The sequence below is a fragment of the Rhinolophus ferrumequinum genome, chromosome 12 (assembly GCF_004115265.2).
Source record: "Rhinolophus ferrumequinum isolate MPI-CBG mRhiFer1 chromosome 12, mRhiFer1_v1.p, whole genome shotgun sequence".
NCBI lineage: Eukaryota > Metazoa > Chordata > Mammalia > Chiroptera > Rhinolophidae > Rhinolophus > Rhinolophus ferrumequinum.
Window position 1 is genome coordinate 55,264,514 of NC_046295.1, and position 23,473 is coordinate 55,287,986.

Below are 23,473 nucleotides of genomic sequence, written 5' to 3' on the forward strand. Positions count from 1 at the left end.
GTTATGATTTCCATTTAAGAGATGAAGAGTCTAATGATGAGAGTACAGTCACTTGTCTGAAGTGGATTATTCATTCATTCATTCATTCATTCATTCATTCATACAATAAATATCTTTTATGTAAGACACTGAGAGTAGAGCCGCGAAGAAGCAACCTAGAGACCTCAGGTGTCACAAGGCCCTGACTTACTTATCCATTCAAGTCTCCATTGAAGCAATTGGAAATGAGAGGGCAGATGGGGACTGGAGCCTGTCAGAAGCAGTCTCTCCAGACTTGGTCGGCCTGCTGCAGGGACTAAGAGGAGTGCTTGCTACTGACGGGCTCTGGCAGCCCCAGAGAGCAGGCTGTCCTTGGTTTTACCAACAGCTGCATCCCTGGTCGGGTGAGTCAGTGTATAATCAGGCCCTTACCTGTCTGGAGGACAGGAGCAGATCAGGGGTCAGGAGGGAGGCCTAAAAGTAGAACTTGAAAGGGGGAACCCCCAAATCTTATATTCTTTCACTAACCTTGGAAGGTAGATAGATATTTCCATTTTAAAGACGAAGGGATGAAGGCTCAGAAAGGTAAACTGACTTGTTCCAGTAAGTGTCCTAGCCCGGAGGGGAATAGGGCGGGTCTCAGATTCCAGCTCCAGCACTACCACCCAGCCCCTCCGTAGCTCAGGAGGGAAGTCTTTACAGGCAGGTGGAAGTAATTTACAAACCAGTACTAGAGGCTGGTTCTGATTCCAGCAACCAAGTTTATTTAATTCCAAGTTCGAATCACACAGAAAAGAAAGTTTTCTCCTTAAAAGGTTCTGTGGGAAAAGGTTCTCTCTTCTATGTAACAGCCTCCTGTTTGTGTCTGAAGAGAGGACTAGTCTGACAGGAAGAATTACAAATCTGCAGCTCATTTGGGCGTCCCAGAGGGAAGGTGGGTGGAGCGTCTCACAGCAAATTAGAAATTCGTAATGAAAACGTAGTTGAGTTTATTTGGGTTTCTAGTGACACCTCAGAATTATTGTGCAGGCGTGTCGGAGGCAGCTCAAAGAAATGACTGCTCTCCCTCCGCCCCGGGAGTGCTGCGTGCTAAGAAGGGGAATCCTCCTATTTGGGGGGTGGGGTGGTGGAGTTGGGGACCTTCCCTTTCCCACCTGGATCCGGAAGGGGTGAGAGGAAAGGAGGGTAGTTTGGAATCCCGTTCTGGGTCTGCTGTGCGTTCCGGAGGGAGGAGGGCGGCTATTCAGAGGAGTGTCTGAGTTCAGGATCTGAAGTCTGAGGCTGGGATCTGAGGCCAGGATTTGGGGACTTTCTGGGCCTGGAATTTGGGGGAGGGGGCGCGTTGCCTAGGTTGGGGGTAGACACTGACAGCGGGAGCAAACGGGAGTCAGAGGCGCGTGTAAAGGGCTCTGAGATGTTGGCGGGGGATGTTTCAAGTTGAGGCGTCGATCTGGGGAGGGGAAGTCGAAGTCTGCCTGACCGTACAGCGGATCTGGGTGAATTTGTTGGGGATTGGTGGGACAGAGCGGTGAATGGGGGTCAGGGTGGGGTTGGGGGTCAATATCAGATCTTAGGTACCCAGGGAGGCTAGAAGAAAGGATCGTCGAGTGGCCACAGCCTTTTCCAAAAGCGACTCACACTCAGACACACCCATCGTTCAAGCCCAGGCCCTCCTGAACTGGAGAATCAGCAGGGCCCGAGCTAGTTTGGACCCTGCCCCCACTTAGTCTCCAGCGAGCGCCGAGCGACTCTGGCTCTGGTAGGGGTCCGGCGGCCCGGCCCCGGGGGAGTCTGAGGGCGTGGCCAGTGAGCGGTCGCCCGCGGCTCTGGATTGGCTGCCCAGCGGGCCCGCGGGCGGGGCTCCAGACTGGGTCCCGCTCAGCTGCTCGCCGACAGCCGGGAGGCGGGGCCGGCGGGAGCCCGGCAGCCAATGGACGCGCGGCCCCGGAGCAGTTACAAAGGGCCGAAGCGAGGCCGCTGCCGCGGCGGGGGAGGTGGGGCGAGGCGAGGCTTGCTAAGGCGAGGCGGCGGCCGGGCCGGGCCGGGCCACAGGCAGTGGCGGCGGGACCATGGAGGCGGCGGCCGCTGCTCCGCGTCCCCGGCTGTTCTTCCTCGTGCTGGCGGCGGCGGCGGCGACGCTGGTCCCGGGAGCGACGGGTGAGCAGCGGCGCGGCGGGGGTGGTGGGTGATTGCGGGGCGCGCGGGCCGGGCCTGGCCTCTGGCTCGCTTCTTCTCTTTCTCAAACATGGCGCGGGGCCGGGGGCGCAGGTGGCGGCGCCCGGGCCGGGGCCGGGCTTTCCCGGCCGGCCTGCTGCCACGCGAACTGCGGGCGGGGAAGGGAGGCGGGGAGGGGGCGTGTGTCCGAGCGTGGGTGGACGTGACCGGCAGCCGGTGTCTGGCCCTGGTTTCTGCCCCCCTGGGGAGGTGGCGTCGGCCCGAGGTCGGGGGCTGCCCTCTGGGGAGGGAATGGGCGCGGGCCCAGAGGCTTGAGGGTGCCCGGGACTGGCCGAGTTGGGGCGGCTCCCTGCCTCCCCCTCTAGGGAGCTGTGTGGCGTTGTCCCTGGCACCCCACCCCAAGCGGGTTGTTGTGCGAGGCTCCCAGGGCCCGAGGCGGGGTTGGGGTCGGAGGAGGCTTCCCGCGCTGGGTGTGAGCTCTGAGCCTCCGAGGCTTCCCGGAGCAGTGGGAGGGGCGACGTGTGATTAAGACCCCAGGGTCAGCAAGGTGGACCCCGCCGAGAGGGACTGCTTCTCCAGCCAGCGGTGGCTTTGGAAGAGGAACTGCAAAGCTTTGTGTGAGGAGCAGGAGGCACGAAGATGAGCGGAATGTTTCTTTCGTCTGGGAAGTGTTGAAGTGAATCCAGTAACCAGAAGGCTACAGATTGTTTTCGTAGTAGAAACTTGAACTTTTGCACACTGTGCGACGTTTGGAATGTTTGAATGGGAATGGTTATGGGAATTGATCAAACGCTTTTATTTCCTCGAAGGAACATTGTGATGTTCCTTTTTTTTTGAGAGACAGTTAGTAGTTTGAATCAGTTGTCTGTGTAGCTAGTTTTCTAGGGAGTATTTGCTCCGTTTTCCGAAATGTAAAATCAGGATGGCGTACAGTGGTCATCACTTACCCTGTGGAGTGAAAAACTTTGTTAGCATCTAAAATAAAACACTAGACACTAAACCATAGAGCCTTAGTGGTAGCATCTAAAATACAGTGAAAGTACATTTCTGCTTCTGAAATTGAATCCCCAGTGTTTTAAAAAAACAAAAACTCAAGACTGAGGGTACCGATTATTACTAATAGTTGCTATCTACTAAGAGCTTACTATGATGGAGGTGCATAAAGTACACCAAAGTACTGTTATCTAATCCCCACAACTGAGCCCGGAGGGCTAGTGGCCCTATTTTATAGATGAGGAAACTGAGGTGTGGAGAGGTTTTGTACTCAGTTACTTGAGAGCTGTGCAGTTATGATTTGTACCCAGGGTTCAGTGTTTTCAAAACCTATACACCTTAATATATACACCTAACTGTCTGGCAGAAAGGAAGCAAACAGCATTCCTTTCCATTTTCAGTCCTCTGATGAGCAATTGATCTTTATTATTCACTTTTCGATTTTGCCCTCACAATTTGAAAATCAGATTAGCCTTTTGACTCCTAGTACTTTTCCTGGACTCCCTTCACATTGGGTCTACATTAGAGGAAACAATGGATTTTTGACATTGGCAAGATAAATGTGCAGACAGGTAGGAGAATCAATACTGTTACGCCTCAAGCATAAGTTACATTTCCACACCACCATTAACTTGAATAACAGTTCATTCTTTTCCACCTAGTGTAGCACAAAGTTTTCATGGGTTCAAATAACAGTACTGGAATAATTGATGTACAGAACATCTCTCAGTCCGTGCCCTGGAGGAGCTTACAGACTACGTGACTACACAGGCATGCATGCATACAATACAAAGCTGATTCAAGTGCTAATACTCTTAAGTCTGGACTCCTCAGCTGGTCTTCCTGCCCTGGGTGGTTATGTTGATGTCTCACTCCATCCTTTCATAACATTTCCAAGAAGCTCAGTGCTTTTTTAAATGTATAATTTGGCTTCCTTTTTAAGAGCTCACATTCCTTATTGTTTGGGTATCAGTTTTGTATTCTCTGCCTAGCTTCTGCTTTCTCCAACATAGATTTCTCTGGGGAAATTGGTTCCTGGCTCTAGTACACAGTTTAGTACCACTGTGTCTACATGTATATCCCATGTGAGAATGCTGTTTCTTCCTTTGCCATTTCATAACTTCTTGCTTTGAAAACATGCCTAAAATCCAACTCTTCTTTATATTAATGCCTCTTGAGTGTCTCTTCCTTTCTTTGTGTGCATCTACCAGTTTAATCTTGCCTGTATTAGCCCTCAAATCTAGTTGCTTTCCAGTGTTTCTCTCTTCTGGGCTTTTCTATAGGCTACTGCCAAGCTAATCTTCCTCAGCCATCCCTATAAAGGGTTTATAAGATTTCCCATTTGTATTCAGCACCGAGAGCACCACTTGAAGCTTATGATTAGGGCCATCTCTGAGTATCCAACACTTCTCACTATTGCAAACCCTCAATTCCAGCGATTTCTGTTTTCCCACTGACTCCTGACTTTTCAGCCTTTTTACCACATACTTAATTTTGCCCCTTTTGGGAGTGTGAGGAAAGAAGTTCTCAATCTTGACTTCCTGAACCCTGAACTGTATGCATAACACTTCCAGTTTGTGTTGTCTATGTCTGCTGTCTTCTGCACTGTTATTTGACTATGCTCTTGAACATGGTACAGGTACCCAGAGGGCTAGGGTCATGCCTTTTGTTTCCGTTATGCTCTCAGAACCTAGCACTGTGTTTTATATTCAGTTCCACTTAAATGCTTGTTGACTAAATGCCACTTGACTGGGCATTCATTTAGTATTTATATTGTTACATGTAAGTACAGTTTATGCAATATTAATGAATAATTCTGTGTGTATATTCAGGACAAGTAGTATGATGTGAAAGAAGCAGATGTGGTTATTAGTCCCAACTTCACCTCTACCATGTATCCCCGAAAATAAGACATTGCCGGACCATCATCTCTAATGCATCCTTTGGAGCAAAAATTAATACAAGATCCAGTCTTATTTTACTGTAATATAAGACTGGATCTAATATAATGTAATATAATACTGGGTGTAATATAATACTGGGTATAATGTAATATAACATATAATACCGGGCCTTATATAATATAATGTAATTCCGGGTCTTATATTAATTTTTGTTTCAAAAGACGCATTAGAGCTGATGGTCCGGCTAGGTCTTATTTTTGGGGAAACACAGTAGTTATGCAGAAAATGGGAGTGATACCTACCTTGTCTAATTCACTAGACCTTGAAGATAAAATGAGACAGTTGTGTTGGAGTTTGAAGTTGCTACTTGGCACTGGCAGTAATAGGTAGGAATGATGTTCAACCAGCAATGCCCACTGGGCCACGTGTGTTTTTATTGGTCAGACATCCTTTCTGATTGGTGGGTACCATTGTGTGCTAGTTGTTAAACTATTTTTTTTTAATATCACCCCTGCAGAGAAGCATCAGTATTCAAAGAGGGAAATGATTAACATAGGCTGAAGTGATTGGGGAGGCTTCCCGGACACTTTAGGACTTCAACTGACTTTGAAAGGTGGCTAGAATTCAAATGGGCAGAGGGGAATTTTATGAGTATTAAGCTGTCTCTTTGTAAGCTGTGTCCCCCAACTGCCCCCGGGCCTACTGCAGGGCAGGAACCAAAGCTTGTATTGACTGGCTTGCAAGTTACTCTTTAGAGTTAATTCCTTATTCTATACTGTGGTTTGGATGTATTAACCAGTGTGTGTGTGTGTGTGTGTGTGTGTGTGTGTGTGTGTGTTTTGCAGTTCTAAAAAGTGTAATATGTGACTGGGGACAAATCAGAAAGGTAATGTAAGTGGGATAAGTGAGGGAGAATTATGTTATGGACTGCCCACCAGACTAGGCATTTAATGGTGAATGTCGTAAGTCACTTCAGTTTACAGATGGGAAAACATGACAGAGAGTTAGGTGGATTTCTCAGGGTTAGGCAGAACTGAGACGGGAACTTTGATTTTCTTTTTTTTCCCCCAAATCTTGTGCCCCGTGTGGCACATTCAAATATGAAGAACTTGGAGTGGGAGAGGAACAGGGTTAATGGAGTGACTTACCAAGTGAAGTTGTCTTCAATGTTACAGAACTTATGAAAAATGACTTCTGTAGGTGGGGAGGAGAGACAGATGATTACAGGTTATATAAAGTCCTCAAGAGAAAGTAAGTATCTTTTTTATATTGCCGATAAAAGGACCTTGTTTCGAGCTTATTGATTGAGTAAACTAGGCTTACCTTAGTTTGGAAGATGGTGGAACAATTTTGAATTTAATGGAAATGGGGTGTAATTGAAAGGCCTTATGGTACATGGTTAGGTTTAGAATTTTAGATGCTCTGCTTCGTTATTGAAGTTAAATCAGGAACTGACATGATCAAAATAATCAAGAGGGAGATAAATCTTGCTCCTGTGGGGAGGGCCTTTTTTGAGAGATTCTTCTAGGCCTAGCTGAAGCAGTTATCCAAACTCTACACCATTCTTGTGGAACCGTTGTGTTGCATCAGATATGTTCATGTCCAATGAAGTGGGTTTTGAAAATGCCATTATCCTATGGATGGCCTTTTTGATGTGAGAAAGAACATGTCTCTTCAAACCACAGAACCCCCTGCACATGTTGACAAACCGTATGCCTTTTGCTGTTCTTTCTTGGTCGTGGCTTACATAATGCAAGTTCTCAGAACAGATGGACTGTGGTTTGGCATCATGTGATTGGTGACATCTTTGCTTCCTGCTTCTGGAACTGAGGGCAGATGCTGGCATGTTTCTCAGGGATTTTCATGCTTTGACCCACAGAACTAGCTCAAGAAAACTTCTGGAATCTTCTCAAAATTTATGATCTATCTTGACCCAGCCTAACTCCAATACCTAGGATAGTATTTAGTGCCTTTCTTAACTGAATTTTCTCAATATCAAATCCAAGCAGTCTCCATAAACATTAAGATTTGCTGCTACTCTGACTTAAATCCAGTACAGTTTTGGCCCAGATAATGCAGGTAGGTTTCTTATGGCTACCTCTTTTTGATAAGAACTTACAGTTGGTTGACTTGTAGGTTTTTTGCTTTAAATAAACACTTTTCTCAAACACTGGAGTAAGTCTGATTGGTTTTATGGGTCCAGTTTTGTACATCAGGTCTGGCATTTTTGTAAAGCTGTTCCCTCATTTGGGCAATGTGAGAGCATTACACATGATAAAGAATGATTTCTAATTTAAAAAAATTATGATTCGCAGAGTGGACACACAGTTGGTTTGGTGTTTCTTGAAGGGTCAGTAGTCTTTGCACCATTTTATCAATCTGAAAGGAATATATTTGAAGAATATGCCAGGCATTCTGCCTGCCTTGGCTCACGTAATTCTCATACCCGACCCTGGATAGTAACTGTATAATAGTCCAAAAGCTTCTTACTAATGTACCAGTTAACATCCACGACGCTCTTTTTAAGTCCGTTTGTCCCCAGGCCTAGGTGACCAGTGCTCAGAAGAGAACTGGAGATTTTGATGACATTGGTTCTAACCCAGGATTCTTTTCAGCTCTTACATTATCCAAAGATGTTAATATTTTTTCTTTCATCTTTTAATTATAAATACATTTATAAAAGGAAGACACTGCTTCACATAGAACAGGTATCTACTAGAGACTAACAGTAGTCCAGTCACCTGAGACTCACATGATTCTGCATTACCATCGACTCCATCTGCCAGAGTTGACAGGATTTTGCTCGGATTGGAACATAGATTGTGTTGTGAAAGTTTGTAAATAGCAGAGCTTCTGTTTCCATTTTACAGACCAGGAAACTCAGGTCATGGTGTTAATAAATGGTGGAGCCTGCAGTTGAGCATTCCAGTGTTTGTACTCTGTACATCATGCTGCTTTCATATACAGTAAATATCTTGTTATGGCTACCTCATCAAGAAAATGTTTTTTTAACCCATGAGAATTTGCTTCAGCTTGTCTTAATTACAGTTTGCTTCTTTGCAACTGCAAGTTACTGAGATACTTGCAGTCTTTCTTTGACATTATATTGGCTGGTAATTTGAATCTCTCCATTGAGTCTAATGATAGTTGATCATTCATTATTTGTATTGATTTATATAGATGCAAAGCAAACTCCTTGCTTCTCAAAGTAACTTCAGCACAGAACTGAAAAATAACTGAAACTTTGAATTACAGAAAAGAAAAAAGCTGTCACGGTCCATCATTAGCATTTTCTCTTATCCCAGCCCCCGTGCATTTTTATTAGTATAATAAAACCATTATTTAATCATTTTATCTCTTTCAGTAGTTTATCAAAGCTGATAAAAGTGTTTTTAAGTTGGTGAAGAGCTTCAGCCTGTAGAAGAAATAGTTCATATTTAATCTTAGTCAGCAACTATTTAGTAGTGATCAACACGTGGGAAGTATAGAAACAGGCAGACCTGCCCTCAAGCAATATGGTGCTGGGAAAGGATGACTAGCGATTCAATAATGGCAACCACAGGGACCATAGAGGTGGGAGGACTTGGTCTCCGGGCCTTACAGGATGGGTTAGGTATGGATGTGGGGGGAGGGAAAGCACTCCTAGGTAGGAGAGGAGGGTGTGTGTGAAGAAGGAGCATGCTCAGTTTCAAGAATTTTTGGAAGAGGAACAGAAGTTCAGGATGTAAAGGGTGGCTTCAGAGGATTCTGGGCCTTGAAAATCCGGGGGATGGTTTTAACGTGGGAAAGGAATGTTAGCTGTACCAAGAGGAATTAGAGCGGGGTGGCTGCCTAGGAGGTTGTGGGCTTGGTGTGATGGCATTGGGAATGGAGTGGAAGGATGGCTCCATGGCATTTCAGGAAAGACAGGAGCCCAGAGTAGGGTCCGTGCCTGAGTGCTGTTCCCCCCATACCTGCATGGCCGCCTCCCTCACCTCTTCCACATCTTTGCTCAAATGTCACCTTTTTCTCAATGAGCTTTACCCTGATCACCCTTTTAAAAATTGCCATTCTCTTACTCTGCTTTTCCTTTTTTGTAATGCTACTTTCTGAAATTCTGTATTTATTTATCTATTTAGTATATTTATTGTGTCTTTCCTACTAGAAGATAAGCTTCTTGAAAATGGATATTTTCATTTTGTTCACCAGTGTGTTTCAAATGCATAGAAAGTACCTGGTGCATCCTAGGCACTCAGTAAATATTTGTTGAATAGCAGTAGTTTTTAGCTGTAAAAAGTGGAGTACAAAAATTAAGGACTCTATGAAATAAAAAAAGGATGACTCCCGGTGTTTAGCTCTGGATAATGCCTTTAACTAGTAGGGAATTGGGTGAGAGAAAGAGGGAAGTGAAGTCTAGTTTGAGCATGTGGAGTTTGAGGTGCTAGGATCGCCAAGTGGAAGCGGTCAGTAGGCAGCAAAGATGTAAGACTTGAACAGGACTGGAAATGGGAGGAACGTCAGGCTAAGAAACGATTGCTGGCATTCGCCTTCCGTCTCATCCTCTTTCTTTTGGATTCCAGTGCCCTGCCACTGTCAATGGAGTTGCTTTTATTCTGGCCCTGACCTCCTAGCTTAGATCTGGAACCTTGCTCAGTTCACTGGGATATGCTTCTCGCCTGTGTTTTGTGGGTCCGTGCTTTGTGCTGCGCCCACCGCCACCCCACTCCTCAGCCCCCAATGCCATAGAAGTATATGTTCAGAATTATTTGTGTTCTGGTTGTACTGAAATTAACCTTCAGCACAGAAAAGGCTGTGCTGCTTTTCTCCGCAGTAATATGATTGACCTGTGGGGAATCTGCTCTGGTTTTAGACTGTGAAGTAGAAGACAGAAGGTTTCCTGTTTGGGGCCTGCATTTATACTACTAGCTTCAGGTCATGGTTTGATTTTATAGGTGTCACCTTTACTGTGTCCTAGAGCTCCCTGATGCCTGTCTGGTTAAATGCTTTTCATGCTATCGTTTTTTTCTCCACCAACCAAACACTGGTGCAGTTGTACCTCTAGACCATCTTTATTTTTCTCTTTTGATTGATCTAACTTGTTTGTTTTCCTTCCTATTTTGAAGGCATTCAAATCATATGATTTGGTTGCCAGAAGTTTAATTCAATCTTTGTTTATGGGAGTAGATATAAGAACCACACATATTTGTCTGGAATTAGAATCTAACCCGTGTATCTGTCTGGGACTTACTTTTCAAAAGAGGATGACACCTAGCTTAGTGATAGTTATGAAGATACTGTATCACAGGCTACAGAGTACCTAGCACACAGACTGACACCAGTAGGTAGTCAGTAAATGGGAATTATTACATCTTTAAATAAATGAAGGAACGCCTTTTGGAAGAGAAATACATGTCTATATAATGAAGAACTGTGATTAATTGGCAGACTGAGAGGCAGATTTCACTCCATATAAGGAAAGACTTTCTATCAATGGGAACCGTCATAAAATGGAACATTGTAACGTACTGTGTTCACTGTCACTGGAAGTATTCAGGCAGAGGTTGGATGACATTCTGTCTGAGAAGTTGTAGAAGGAATTTCTTGTGTTAGGTGAGAGATTGGAATTGATTAACTGCAAGTTCTGTTTCTACTCTAGAATTCTGTACTTGTAGGTGTAATCCACGCTTCCTTGCTCACTGTTTTTAGCCAGCACACAGGCTCTCGACTTCTTTAGCATTCATGGCTTTGAGAAGAGCACTATTTTCTAACTTTCTTATTATATGGGAGAAATTCATTTATTGATTGGCTTGTGTACCCTGGCCATTTTTCAGAAAAGGATTTAGGAAGCTTGAAATAAAAATATGTGCAGTAAGACAAAAAATAATGACCAGAAAGATGAGAACCAGTAAGTAAAAGGGGGAAAGAGAGAAAGGTTATAAATTTTAGCTGAGGAACGCTTTAGTAGTTGAGCGTAATTCTTAACCCTCTGAGTTTTCTAGCACTGAGGGCAATACGGGAACTTGCTAGTTTGCATAGATCTCATTGCCTGTTACTGAGAATTCCTGAGGCGGCTGCCACCTTCCTTACTAATATAGAGCCCCAAACATGAAGATTGCAATGCAGGGAGAGTGTCCAAGTGGTTAGAGCTTCCTGGACCTGGCAGCCCTGTCTTGTTTTCTCAGGCTTCCTCTTTACCATGTATTGAGGGTGCAATTTAGTACTGCTGCTCCATTTTTCTTCTCCACTCTAAGGCTCTGATCCAAGTATGAACACACTAGTCTTACCCTAATGCCAATGGAACAGCTGATGTAAGGCTGGAACGTTTAAATCAAGCTTTGCTAAAAGCTAGAGGATAATGAGTAGAGTAACATGAAACTGTTCAACCTGGCTAACAAAGACGTTTTCCCCATGTCCTTAGCTTTCGACCTGTCTCCATTTGGCAGACATCATCTGGGTACTGCAAGCAAAGGTGAACAGAGCCAGACATTTGCCTTTCTTCAAACAGGCCCAAGACAGCAAGGGTTTCTGTTTGAAGAGCTGCCGCCTTTGTGGGTGAGGGATGTTGGAAATGATGATTCCCTTAGGAGAGACCACGCTCAGAAAGCGTGGTTCTGCGTATGTGGATTGCATAGTAACCCCAATATTTATGTAAAAGATAGCCACGTATGTTACCCTGAAGGACATGCTTTGGTTAGAGATACGCTGATTTCACTGGGAAAAACAAGTTTCTCCCTGCTCTTGAGCAGCATCTGTTACAGAAGTCTTTGTATAAAGGGCACTGGGAAATAAAGGGAAGAATTTGAGTTTATCACTCTTCGTGACTCGAGCGGATTCACTTTCCTTTCTTACTCTGCAGTTACTGAACTACTTTAGGCCTTGTTCCGGTGTTTCCTTGCTCTAACCAACAGGATGAAACCTCCCTACTATTGTTCACTTGCTTCAGGATCACCATTCCATCTAGATTTTCTGGATATGAACTCACTGATTACATAATAGTGTATATTTATAGTTCTAGGACACCTCGTGCAGGCATCTTGTTACATTTCTACAATATAAGATCTTTAAATATGCATTGAAATACAAATAACTCCCATGGAAAAAAACAAAAGCATGGCTTTTTCTACTAGAAGTGAGGAGTAATACCCATATTTGGGAGCACTAAACATCGAGGAGATGGTTAAACCTGAAGAGGAACATAGAGATAGAAAAGCAGTAACTAGCTTTTTATTTATACAAACACACAAACACAATATATGTATGGAGGGTTTTTTCTGTCTGTGTTTTTTTTTTGCTTGATGTATTCATCTCCAGATTGAACCATAATGTGCTCTAATTAAGTCTCTTTGTTTAGCACATGGCTGTTGATTTGAGTACTTTCTCCAGTTGAAAAACTGACATTTTAATTTTGTTATTCAATGTGCAACAGATTTAAATAAAAACACCAAGATTGTGTATTGTAGATTTCTTTCAACAATAATTATATGTAATTATTTTACCAAAATAAACAAGTTAAAGTAATCTTAGCTATTTTATCTCATTCCACATTTGGGGGGAAAAAATTACAAACCAGGGGCCAGAGTTTGCTCATGTTTATCAATGAGGAAAGATAATTTCTGATAGTTTCATCTAGTTCCACCAAAGCATTGTGAAATTGATGCTAGTGAAAAGTACTGAAAATGTATGCTGGAGAGTCGCTTCCTGCTAAGTGCTACTAAAAAGAGTTGACAGTTTTCATGGAGGAGATATCTCAGAAATTTTAAGGGACCTGTGAAGATTAAATGAGATTGTGCACATAAAACTTGTGGCATATTTCCTGGCACATAAAACGAAGTAAATGATAGTTATTATTAAGAAAATTGTTTTTCATAGACTCACAGAATTTGTAGACTACAAAGGGCCATAACTAGGGGAGCTTGATTATCGTTTCATCTAACTTTATTTTACAGGTGAGGAAACGGGGGCTCAGAAGTTATGTAGTATTTCAGGATAATCAGGATAATAATTCAGCTAATGGTTGAACAGGAACGTAGCTTCCTACTCACTTAGAACTTCATTATTGTCCCTTTTCTGACTTAAACCTTTTTTAGGGAGAATGATTTTTTTTTTTAAATCGCTTAAATTTATGGAAGATTTCTTTACTATCAAATCAGACTCCTAATGGATGGATGCATAGATGGATAAATCACGATAAAGTCAATATAGAAAAGTAGTAACAGTGATAGAATTTAGGTTGTGGGTATATATAGGTGTTCACAGTTCTGTTTTCTGAATATTTGAGATTGTCATAATAAAATGTTGGAGGGGAGAAATTGAAAACAAGCTATAGTATCTTCTCACGCCACATGTGTTGTTACTGATCTCTCTAAACAGAAACCAGCAGTACTTGCTACAGCTAAAGGAAATACAAGCAGACGTGGGGGGTGGGGGTGAGCAGAGCCCTGAGGAGTGCACATTCTAGGCCCTTTCCTTGACATCTCAAGGATTGAGAACCATGGGTCTGCCTTGACTTTGCCTTTTCTTCCTTTTCTCTCCCTTAAAAAAGAAAAAAAATTACAAATGATAGTTGGGCATTGCAGATCTGAAATTCCCTAACCCGCCAACAAACCAGTGAGCACTGTAGGTCACTTTTCTGTGAGCAAATGCTGTGGTTTTTTTTCTTTACATTGTTTTGCTTTTTCTTTTCCCATAGTAAAATTTGTTTTTGTTGTCTTCCTTCTTATATTTAATGCATTTATAAGCTTGAGTCTTTCAGTTCTCAGGTAGTCTTTCTCCCCAAGATCACAATTGTTTCTTCCACCTTATCCTTAAAAACGGAAGGAAGGAAGGGAGGGAGGGAGGGAGGGAAAAGAAAAGAAAAAAGAAAGCCACATAAATATTCTTCTTTTAGCTAGGACCTTTCCACTCTTTCTCATCTGTCGTTTAAGTTTTGTCGGATTCAGCCTCTACTGGCCTTGTGATGGGAGGAGAAGGAGGGAAGAGTTTCAATAAATGGGGTTTTAGGAGTCAGGCAGAAACCTTGGAGGGTACTCTTGAAGCATCACCAGACTCAGAATTATCTGTGCATAGCACACAGATGGTGTGCCCTAAGGAAATAGCTGCTCTGAGCAATTAAATGCTTGCATCTGATTTCGCTTAGAGATCCTGGAACTGGGAACAAAGTGTCATAGACTTAAATGGGTGTAATCACCTATGAGCCATTCTAACCCATAGCTAGGGCCTAGTAATTGTTGGCTTGTATGTAGATGTCATAACTCCACGTTGCATATTACATGTGCTGCAAAAGTCTATGCAGCATAGTTCTGTGCTGTAGCTTCAGTTCTCTGAGGCAGAAGTAACATCAAGCATTGGCAGACCCTTATCTTTTAATAACCAGCCCCCTACTAGAGGCCTTCTTCAGTCACCAAAATGCTAGCATCAATGCTGCCAGCAATTCAAAACCCATATTCCTAATGCTAAGTCTCTGAACATCTAGATTTTGAAGTCTGGAAACTTCATTAGGTTGTTTACAGTGCCTTCCAAGCTCCAGTTTTTATATACACAGTTTAGTCTTAAAGGGTAAGTGTTCCTTTGAAAGGAGTTCGGGCAACACTAGATGCTTGCTTTCTCATGCTCCAAGGGAGGCCATGAATTCAATGGTTAGAAATTTTATAAAATATAAAAATTTTATCAAAATATAAATATTATAAAGTATTATAAAAGCCCCTCTATTTGGGTTGGGTTTTTCTGTCTTTGCTTGGTTTTCAATTCAGCCACGTTCCTCTAGGTGACTGCAATCAGAATCGAACTTCTTGCTTTGACATTTTGTTTGACAAGAAACATGAACATTTCAGACTAGAGAAAGCAAGAAAATTAAAGCTTGTGTAAACTATATGTGTGGTTCACCAAGTTTCTGAGATTTCTAATAGTAGCTATCATCCGTCTTTTGGCTAAATTCAGTAATTTTTTCTTTGTTCTGCAGAGGGGTGGAAATGCATCAAGTTAAATACCAAGAGACTCGAGAGAAGAAAGTGTGACTGCTTTTGTGGAGCAAGAAATAGGAAGTGTTGAATGTTGGGGAACTGCTGTGTGTGTGTGTGTGTGTGTGTGTGTGTGTGTGTGTAAGTAAGTGTAACAGTCTTGTAGAACTATTTGGCACCTTAAACTCTGTATATATGTAACATTGATAAAAATAAAATCTAAGTTAAAAAATTAGTGGTAAATAATGGCAGTTACAAGTTCATGAATGCTTGGTCAATATGAAGGGTTGAATTCCCCTGTTGAAAAGACAGATTCTTAGATTGGTTTAATACACACATACACACAGTCCTGCAAATCTAGCTTGTTTTTTTTTTTTTTTCAAGAGACACTTAAAGTGACATCAAAAGTTGAAAATAGTGGAATAGAAAAAGGCAAATCTGACAAAACCCAAAAAGTAGCTATGGTAAGATTCATACCTGACAAAATAAAATTTAACCTACAAAAGCATGAAAGGAAAGAAAGAGGTGTATTTTTTATTGTTAAACAGGTACCATCTCAAGACATGTCATGAATCTTTATGCAACTGATAAAATGGTGTTGAAATACATAAGGTGAAACTGTTAAAGATACAAGAAGAAACTGATAAAGTCACTGTTTATATATTAAGGAAGCAATATTTGAATAGTATAGTAAAGATTTAATGCATTCCAATTTTGTAATCATCAACATTATCTTTTTAAAATACTTCTGGAGTTTCCCAGGAAATTGGTGATAGGGAGATCTAAAAAGAACACCCAAGTTGAAAATTAACAACATATGCCTCTCCCCCAAAAAAATAAAGAAGAAGAAGAAGCCAAAATAAATAACCATATCTACTTGGAAAATAAGACTATTCTTCTAAATAATTCCTTAAAGAATTATTAGGTTAAAGAAGTTACAATTGTAATTATAAGCCATTTAGAAATGAACAAGAGCCATACATATCAAAATTAGTGGGAGTTTTGCTAAAGCAGTACCCAAAGGAAAATTTGAAAGCAAGAAGATTGCAAATCAAGCTAGAGAAGGAATAAGTAAGTAAATACAAAGAAAATAAGGATTTAGAAAAAGATTAGGAAAAATGGTTTTGATCCATAAAGCCCTATATTGGTTATAATGTAAACACATTATTAAAATAGACAGATATTTGGCAAATCTCAGAAAAGACCTGAATAGAAAAATTACAAAAGAGAATGGTGTATTTTTAATTAATTTTAATGTAGTTCAACTTAAGTGGTTTTTTTTTTGTTTTGTTTTTTTTTTAAGGTTAGTGTTTCCTGAATCCTATTTGATTAATCTTTCTGGACCCAAAGTTTTCAAAATGTTTTCCTGTGTTTTCATCTAAAAGGTTTCTTTTACCTTTCACATTAAGATATGTAATCAGTCCATCAAGAGCTGATTTTTTATGATGATACGACTTTTTTTATTTTATTTTTACAATGGTGTGTTTGCCCAGTTTGATCTAGTACTATTTACTGGTAATACCTTCCTTTTCCCCGTGTCCTACAATGTCCTTTATCATAAATCAAGTAGTGGACTACGTGAGGGTCTATTTCTGGAATCTGTCCCACCGGTCTATTTACCAATACCACACGGCCTTAATTATCACGCTGTTGTGGTGGGTCCTGATGTCTAGCAAAGTAGGCCTTCCAACAGCACCATTTCCCAAGATTGCTTTGGCTGTTCTTGGAATGTTTTCCATCTAAGTTTTAGAATCAGCTTGTTACACACACACACACACACAGGTAGGATTTTTTTTTTTAAAGATTGTATTGGGGAAGGGGAACAGGACTTTATTGGGGAACAGTGTGTACTTCCAGGACTTTTTTTTCCAAGTCAGGTTGTTGTCCTTTCAGTCTTAGTTGTGGAGGATGCCGTTCAGCTTCAAGTTGTCCTTTCAGTCTTAGCTGTGGAGGGTTTAGCTCAGCTCCAGGTCCAGTTGCTGTTGCTAGTTGCAGGGGTCGCAGCCCACTATCCCTTGCGGGAGTGAAACTGGCAACTGAGCCATCTGGGAGGCAGCTCAGCTCAAGGTGCCGTGTTCAGTCTTAGTTGCAGGGGGCGCTGCCCACCATCCCTTGCGGGACTCGAGGAGTTGAACTGGCAACCTTGTGGTTGAGAGCCCACTGGCCCATGTGGGAATCGAACCGGCAGCCTTTGGAGTTAGCACGGAGCTCTAACCGCCGGAGCCACCGGGCCGGACCACACACGTAGGGTTTTGATTTGTTTGAATATATAGATCACTTTGCAGAATATTGACATCTTTACAGTATTGAATCTTCTAATGAGGCTGATATGTTCCTCCATATATAAATAAATAAATTTTGTTTTATATCTTTTAGAATTTCTATCAAATAAGGCTTTGAAGCTTTCTCTTTGGAGGTCTTACATGTCTTTTGTTACATTTATTTCTAGGTATTTGATTATTTTTGATGCCTTTGAAAATAATATATTTTTGTTTTCTATTTGTTGCTAGTTTAAGACAAGATAATGACTTTTTTGTGTAGTGCTTTTTTTTAATCTATAATAGGTGTTGAATTTTAAACAGTTTTTGTTTACATCAAGATGAGTATATGATCTATTTACATTTTCCTAAACTGTCTAACTCTTTTATTCCTGATTCTATGTACAGTATCTTTGTAAATCATCTCCCCAGGATGACCTTCCTTTCTTCCTTAGCCTTCCTTACGCCTCAGTTTAGCATTAATCTTTGAGAGAAGTCTCCTTTTTCTGTGCTCTCTCTGCACTTTGCGTCACCCTGTGTCCGTGGCATGTTTGTTCTCCGCATTACATTGTGAACTTCTCGAGAGTACGAATCCTGTCCCGATAACTCTATCCTCCTAACGGTATTTTTTCTTCCTACACACGGAACACACACTGCTCTTTTCTGGTAAAAGGTGTTCAGACCTTGCTTTCTGCTTCTAAAATTACTCACTGCTCGGGGCCGTCAGGTCATTTGTTCAACTATGGCTCCAGTAGTTCTTTTGCCGATTTCTGGCCCAGGTGTAACTCTTCCTCTGCCTTTAACTCAAAGGCAGCTGGTGGGCGGTTACCACTTCCTTCTCTTACCACAGTTCCTTCCTTCCCTTAGCCCAGAATGATCTGCCACTCATTTGTGTTCATCACTAGACCTTAGTATCTATGCAGCCAAGTCCCAACATCTACAGCCACCTTGCTTTCCCAGAGGGAAAGGCTTTGTCTTGTCTTACTTGGGAGAGATCACCATAGAATATTTCACAATCTTTTTTTTTCTCTTTCTGGTTTTTAGAATAAATTATGTTGATGTGACTCTTACGGCCCTTCTGTTTCTTCGTCTATAAAATAAGGTGTTAGGATCAGGTAATTATTAGGTTCTTTTGTGCATGAACAGTTTATGGTTAATGAGTTATGATTCTTCTTTAGTTAGGGTTATTACATACAAATGTACACACTGGATGTGTTTCAACATTTTGTTAATTTGGGTGGGAACTAAAAATAGGCTTCCCTGTAGGTACCTCTGATGCTACTGCAGTGAAGTTCTTGGGCTAACACTGTTTAAACTGTCATGTTGCTAGAAAACTCTGTATGGGTATCTTTGAATGCAGAAAGAGAAACAGCTACCATGAATGTTCACTGCTTTATGCACACACTGTTCACATTATATTCTGTATTGGTACTGCCTCCTGGCCCTGTATAAAGATTTACTCTGATTTTCTGTCCAGCTCTTGAACAGAGATGGACACATAATAGGTGCTAAATAAACTTGTTGAATGAGTGCATAAATGAATATTTGAGCATTTTGTTATATGCCAGGCACTATGCTAAGTATTTATAAATATTATTTCATTTAACCCTCAAACATTCAGGGATTGCTATTATACATTTGCAAGCTCAAAAACGTTAAGCAGGATTCATTAAGCAAAAACGTTCCTTAGGATTACTTAGAGGCTGACTGATAGAGATAGGACTCACACTTAAGTCTTTTTGTCTCTGAATTCCGTGAGATCAACTACCCTACTCTTGTAATATCCACTAGTCAACGTAAAATCTAATAAACTGTGGTAAACGTGTGTTTAGATTGGGGGAAATTAAGTAATTCAGTTCTTGTTTTAGTACTCACCATCAGAAATAAAAGTTTCTTCATTTATTTGCAGAGGCTAGGGTAAATCAGTATACATGTCTGCTCGGTGTGTTAACATACCACCGCACCTCATTGAAGTGCAATGAAAACAAGATCACTTGACAGGAACAGAATTGTAATCACATTGTATACAGCCTTAATCGTATGACCATTTTCCTGTCCTTAAACAGGCTTCTAAAGTATTAGCTTCTGTGGCGATATAGTATTCCACTTATGATTCTGTCATAATTTATTCTGTCATTGCCCTACTGCCATCCATATAGGTTGTTTTCAACCACACAATACCGGAATGAACATCTGTGTGTTTATGTCTTTGCTCTGATCTCCTATTGTTAACTTAGACAAAATTCTAAGAAGTAAAATTAATAGATTAAAACATATAGACCTTTTTAAGGCTCTTATTATATCTTGGCAAATTACTTTCCAGAAAGAACCTTAAAGTTTTGAAACTGACATGAAGTGACTATACTCCATAGGGTAAATATCCTGAGTTGGAGTTTGAAGACAGTATAGGGAAAAGGGATGGAGCATAAAGAGGCACTTTAATTTTTTTTATAACTTTGAATAGCTGTAATACACTAATATCTTTCAAAATTCAGAAAGTACAAATGGGTGTATACCGTGTTTCCCCGAAAATAAGACCTAGGCAGACAATCAGCTCTAATGCGTCTTTCAGAGCAAAAATTAATATAAGACCCAGTCTATAATTAATATAATATAATATAATATAATATAATATAATATAATACCAGGTCTTATATTAATTTTTGCTCCGAAAGATGCATTAGAGCTGATTGTCTGGCTAGGTCTTATTTTCAGGGAAACAGGGTAGTCTCCTCCCTCCACTATCCTCTGGATTCCCAGTTCCCTTCCTTGGAAGCCAGTGTTACACCTATTTCTTTTGTATCTTTCCAGGAGATACTTTGTAACATGTACAAGCCAATATGTGTATGCATTTCCTTCCCTTCCTTCCCTCCCTCTCTCCCTCCCTCCCTTAGCTCAAATGTTACTATATCAAATACACTGTTCTGTACTATGCAGATTTTGACTTAACACCTCAGGGAAATGGGTCTACATTAGTATATAGAAAACGTTACTGTTTTTTTTAAATTATTTTTTTTGGAGTTGTATGGTATTTCATTTTATATCATTCATTTTATATCAGTTCTGTTGATAGAACTGATTTATGTCAGTTCTATTGATAGGTTTGATGCATAGGAAAGATTAGAAACAATCGAGTATAAACTGTTAGGAAATTAATAACTATGTATGTAAGCCACTTATAGGCTACATTCCTTCTGGGTCAGAGGGTAAAGTTCATTTGTAATTTTGAAAGTTTTGGATTTATATGGAGAGAGGTTATTCTGGACAATAGGATATTTTACATCAAATAGGCTTGAGTGAGGTATCTAAGTGGGAATTTTGGAAAGTTGAAAGGACAGCACTGAGAGATGGGAAAAGGACTTCAAAAATGAAGGTAGTAAGAAAAAGATAAAAGAGAAAATATGCTTGCTTGGCCATTTTATTGAGGGCCCTGGTGATAACAACCACCCATATGCTAAAGAGATATTTCTTGGATGTTTATTCAAGAAACACATACTGGATCTCCTGTGTGCCAGGACCTAGGGATGCAGAAGTGCATAAAGCACTAACCTAGTCCCTGAGCTGAAGAACTTCGCAGTTTAATAGAGGAAATAGATAAACAATGAAAACACGCGGTGCTTTGCTGTAATTGTTGTACCTTGAAGATGTTAAGTTGAATTTGTCAAAAACTGAAAACATGGTATTTGATGTAACTTGTAAAATAATAGAATGTTACTATTTAAAAGATTGTAGTGTTAGAGACCAACCTTTCATTTAGTGCAGGAGATCCCTACTTCATGAACTCTGTCTGACTTGGTCATTAAGCCTCTGCTTAAATATCTCCAGTGACAGAGAAGTCAGAACCTTGTGAGGCATCCAGTTTTATCGCAGGGAGGAGCTGTAGTTAGGAAATGGTTTTTTATGTAACAAAATTTACCACATCCTGACCTCATGATTTGATTTAGTATATAGGTAAGATAAATTGACAGTTGCAAAAGCTATAAAATGAGGTGGTTGATTGTCTCCACAGCTAAGTTACCTTTCAGATCAAACTTTGTTGAATTAATTCTTTGAATCTCTGACTCATATTTACATGGCAGATTGATATTCAAGTAACACGTACTGATTACTTATTATATTGGACATTTGTGGGATTTTGTGCCCAGTTCTCCCTCTGTCTCCCCCATCACCATGGCTACAGTTAACAGTAAATGCTGTTGACTCTTGTTAAATCTGTTGTTAAACAGATTCCCCAAATCTGCTAAGCAAATCTTTATCTTGAACTTGTGCGGTTTGATTTTGAACCTAAATGAAGGCCTTTGTATTAATTGCCTCCATTAAATCTCATCTTGCCATTTAGGCACCTATTCTGAGTGTGCTTTGCTCTGATAACAACGTTGTGTCAGGTAATTCCATAGAGTTTAAGAGACTAGGAAATGGAGATATTGTGGAAAAACAGTGACTGAGAATTTAGGAGAGCCCCCATTCTTCCAAGGTGGAGGTGTGTGTTGAATTATAAATTATGCTTCTGAAAGGGCTTTAAAGGTGTTTGAAGCTCTAAATTTGAAAGTGAAATGTTATCTAGACTAGAGGAGAATTTATTTTCACGTTGTTTGGTGCATGGTGTTTTGACAAGCTCCCTTTGTCATCGCTGCTGCAGGGTAACCCCCTGGGGTGGAGTTGGAGTCCTTTGAGGAGCAAACCCAGGGCAGTAGGCTGGAGGGAGTTGGTGTCAGGTGGTTGGCTTTGTTTACAAATATATGCAGCATGTACACACACACACTCACACAGGATGCCCCAAAAATGTATATATATTTTAAGAAAGGAAAAAACTATAAAAATTGTAATACTCAATATATACCGATAACAAAGGATGATGCTAGTCATGTGTGTACATTTTTTTGGCACCTCCAGTGTATACAGTGTGTGTGCGTGTGTGTGTACATATACATATACACATACATGCACACTGGGGATGGCAAAGAATGTATACGCGTGACTTGTACTCATCTTTTGTTATCGGTATATATTGAGTATTGCAATGTTAATACAGTTTTTTCCTTTCTTTCTTAAAACGTGTATATATTTGCTTGGCACCTTCTGTATTTAAAGAAGAAATATGGCGTGCTTTTTCCAGAGGTAGAAGAGTGAGAAGAGAGGAGGGGCCTCTTTGAGATGGGCCTTGGTGTTGGGATTGGAGAGAAGAGGGGAAGGCAGACTGTTCAGACCTGGAGTGCAGGGAAACACTAGCTGGTTCATAGGGGTTGACTCAGAACCTGAAAGGATTTGTTGCAACTTGTAACTTTTGCCTTGGCCAATGCCAGCAGGGGTGTGAGCTGCTTTGATGTGTAGCTAAGCAGACTGAACAGAGGGCCTTACGCTTGTTAGGCCCTTACCTGCAGGTAGGTGCACATTGTAATATTTGGAATTACTCTCACTGTGCAGTCAAGTATAATTGTGCTATAGTGGGCCAGTAAGGGAAGAAGGGTCATCACCAGCAAAGTCAGAGGTGAAAAGCCCGGAGAGTGGTGAAAAGACTGCTGAGAGAGATCTTCAGTGCCTTCTTCCTTTTTAACTGCTGAGCTGTCTCAGCAAGAATGAACCTAGGAGCCCTGTCAGGGGCTTTTTTTTTTTTTAAGTACAGATATCACTAGTAAAGGAATGATAACTGTATTTGGTTTTGAAAATGTTGACTTTGTACTAAAAGGCAAGTCGAGCAGAATGTTTCATGGAAGGCAGTTAAAATACAAGTTAGCACAAATGCAAAGCTGGGAAGTTGAGATGTAGATTTGAGATGTAGCAAAGGAACTGAGTGGTGTGAGTTAGGGAAGTGTAGTATCATGTAAACTAATAAGGAAAGGTGTGTCATTGTGTCTCTAAAAAAATTTAGAAAAGAATATTCCATTCAACAGAAGGGCATCACTAGTGAATTTAAATGAGATGTTTCAGTCAAGTTCTTGATGGGGGAGATGGGTGATGGAAGACTAGCTAAGACGAGTTGGAAAGGAAAGACTATTGAAATGTGTGCAGAAACAGAATGTTGAGTCATGCAGACACTGTCCCTCGGCCCTGGGAAGACAAGGTTTCTGGTGCTAATTTTTATCTAATGAATGAGGCTCATAGAAATGTCTGGTCCATGTACTGGTCACAGGCTCGCTACCTCTCCATTTCTCTAGCCAGGTATATGGGCTTGTGCGTCAATTCTTGGTAGCCCTGGCATTAGGTAGTAGGAAGTGTTTTGATGTGTGAT

General features: G+C 41.1%; 1 protein-coding gene across 2 annotated transcripts in view; it reads left to right on the top strand.

The window, feature by feature from the left end:
• Positions 1-1,954: 1,954 nt before the first annotated feature.
• Positions 1,955-23,473, top strand: part of TGFBR1 (transforming growth factor beta receptor 1) — a 47,686-nt gene continuing 26,167 nt past the window's right edge. For both annotated transcript variants that reach the window (XM_033123961.1, XM_033123963.1), the window contains exon 1: positions 1,955-2,136. In XM_033123961.1, coding sequence (XP_032979852.1) covers positions 2,049-2,136 — 88 coding nt within the window. In that variant the 5' untranslated portion in view covers positions 1,955-2,048. The remainder of the gene's footprint in view (positions 2,137-23,473) is intronic.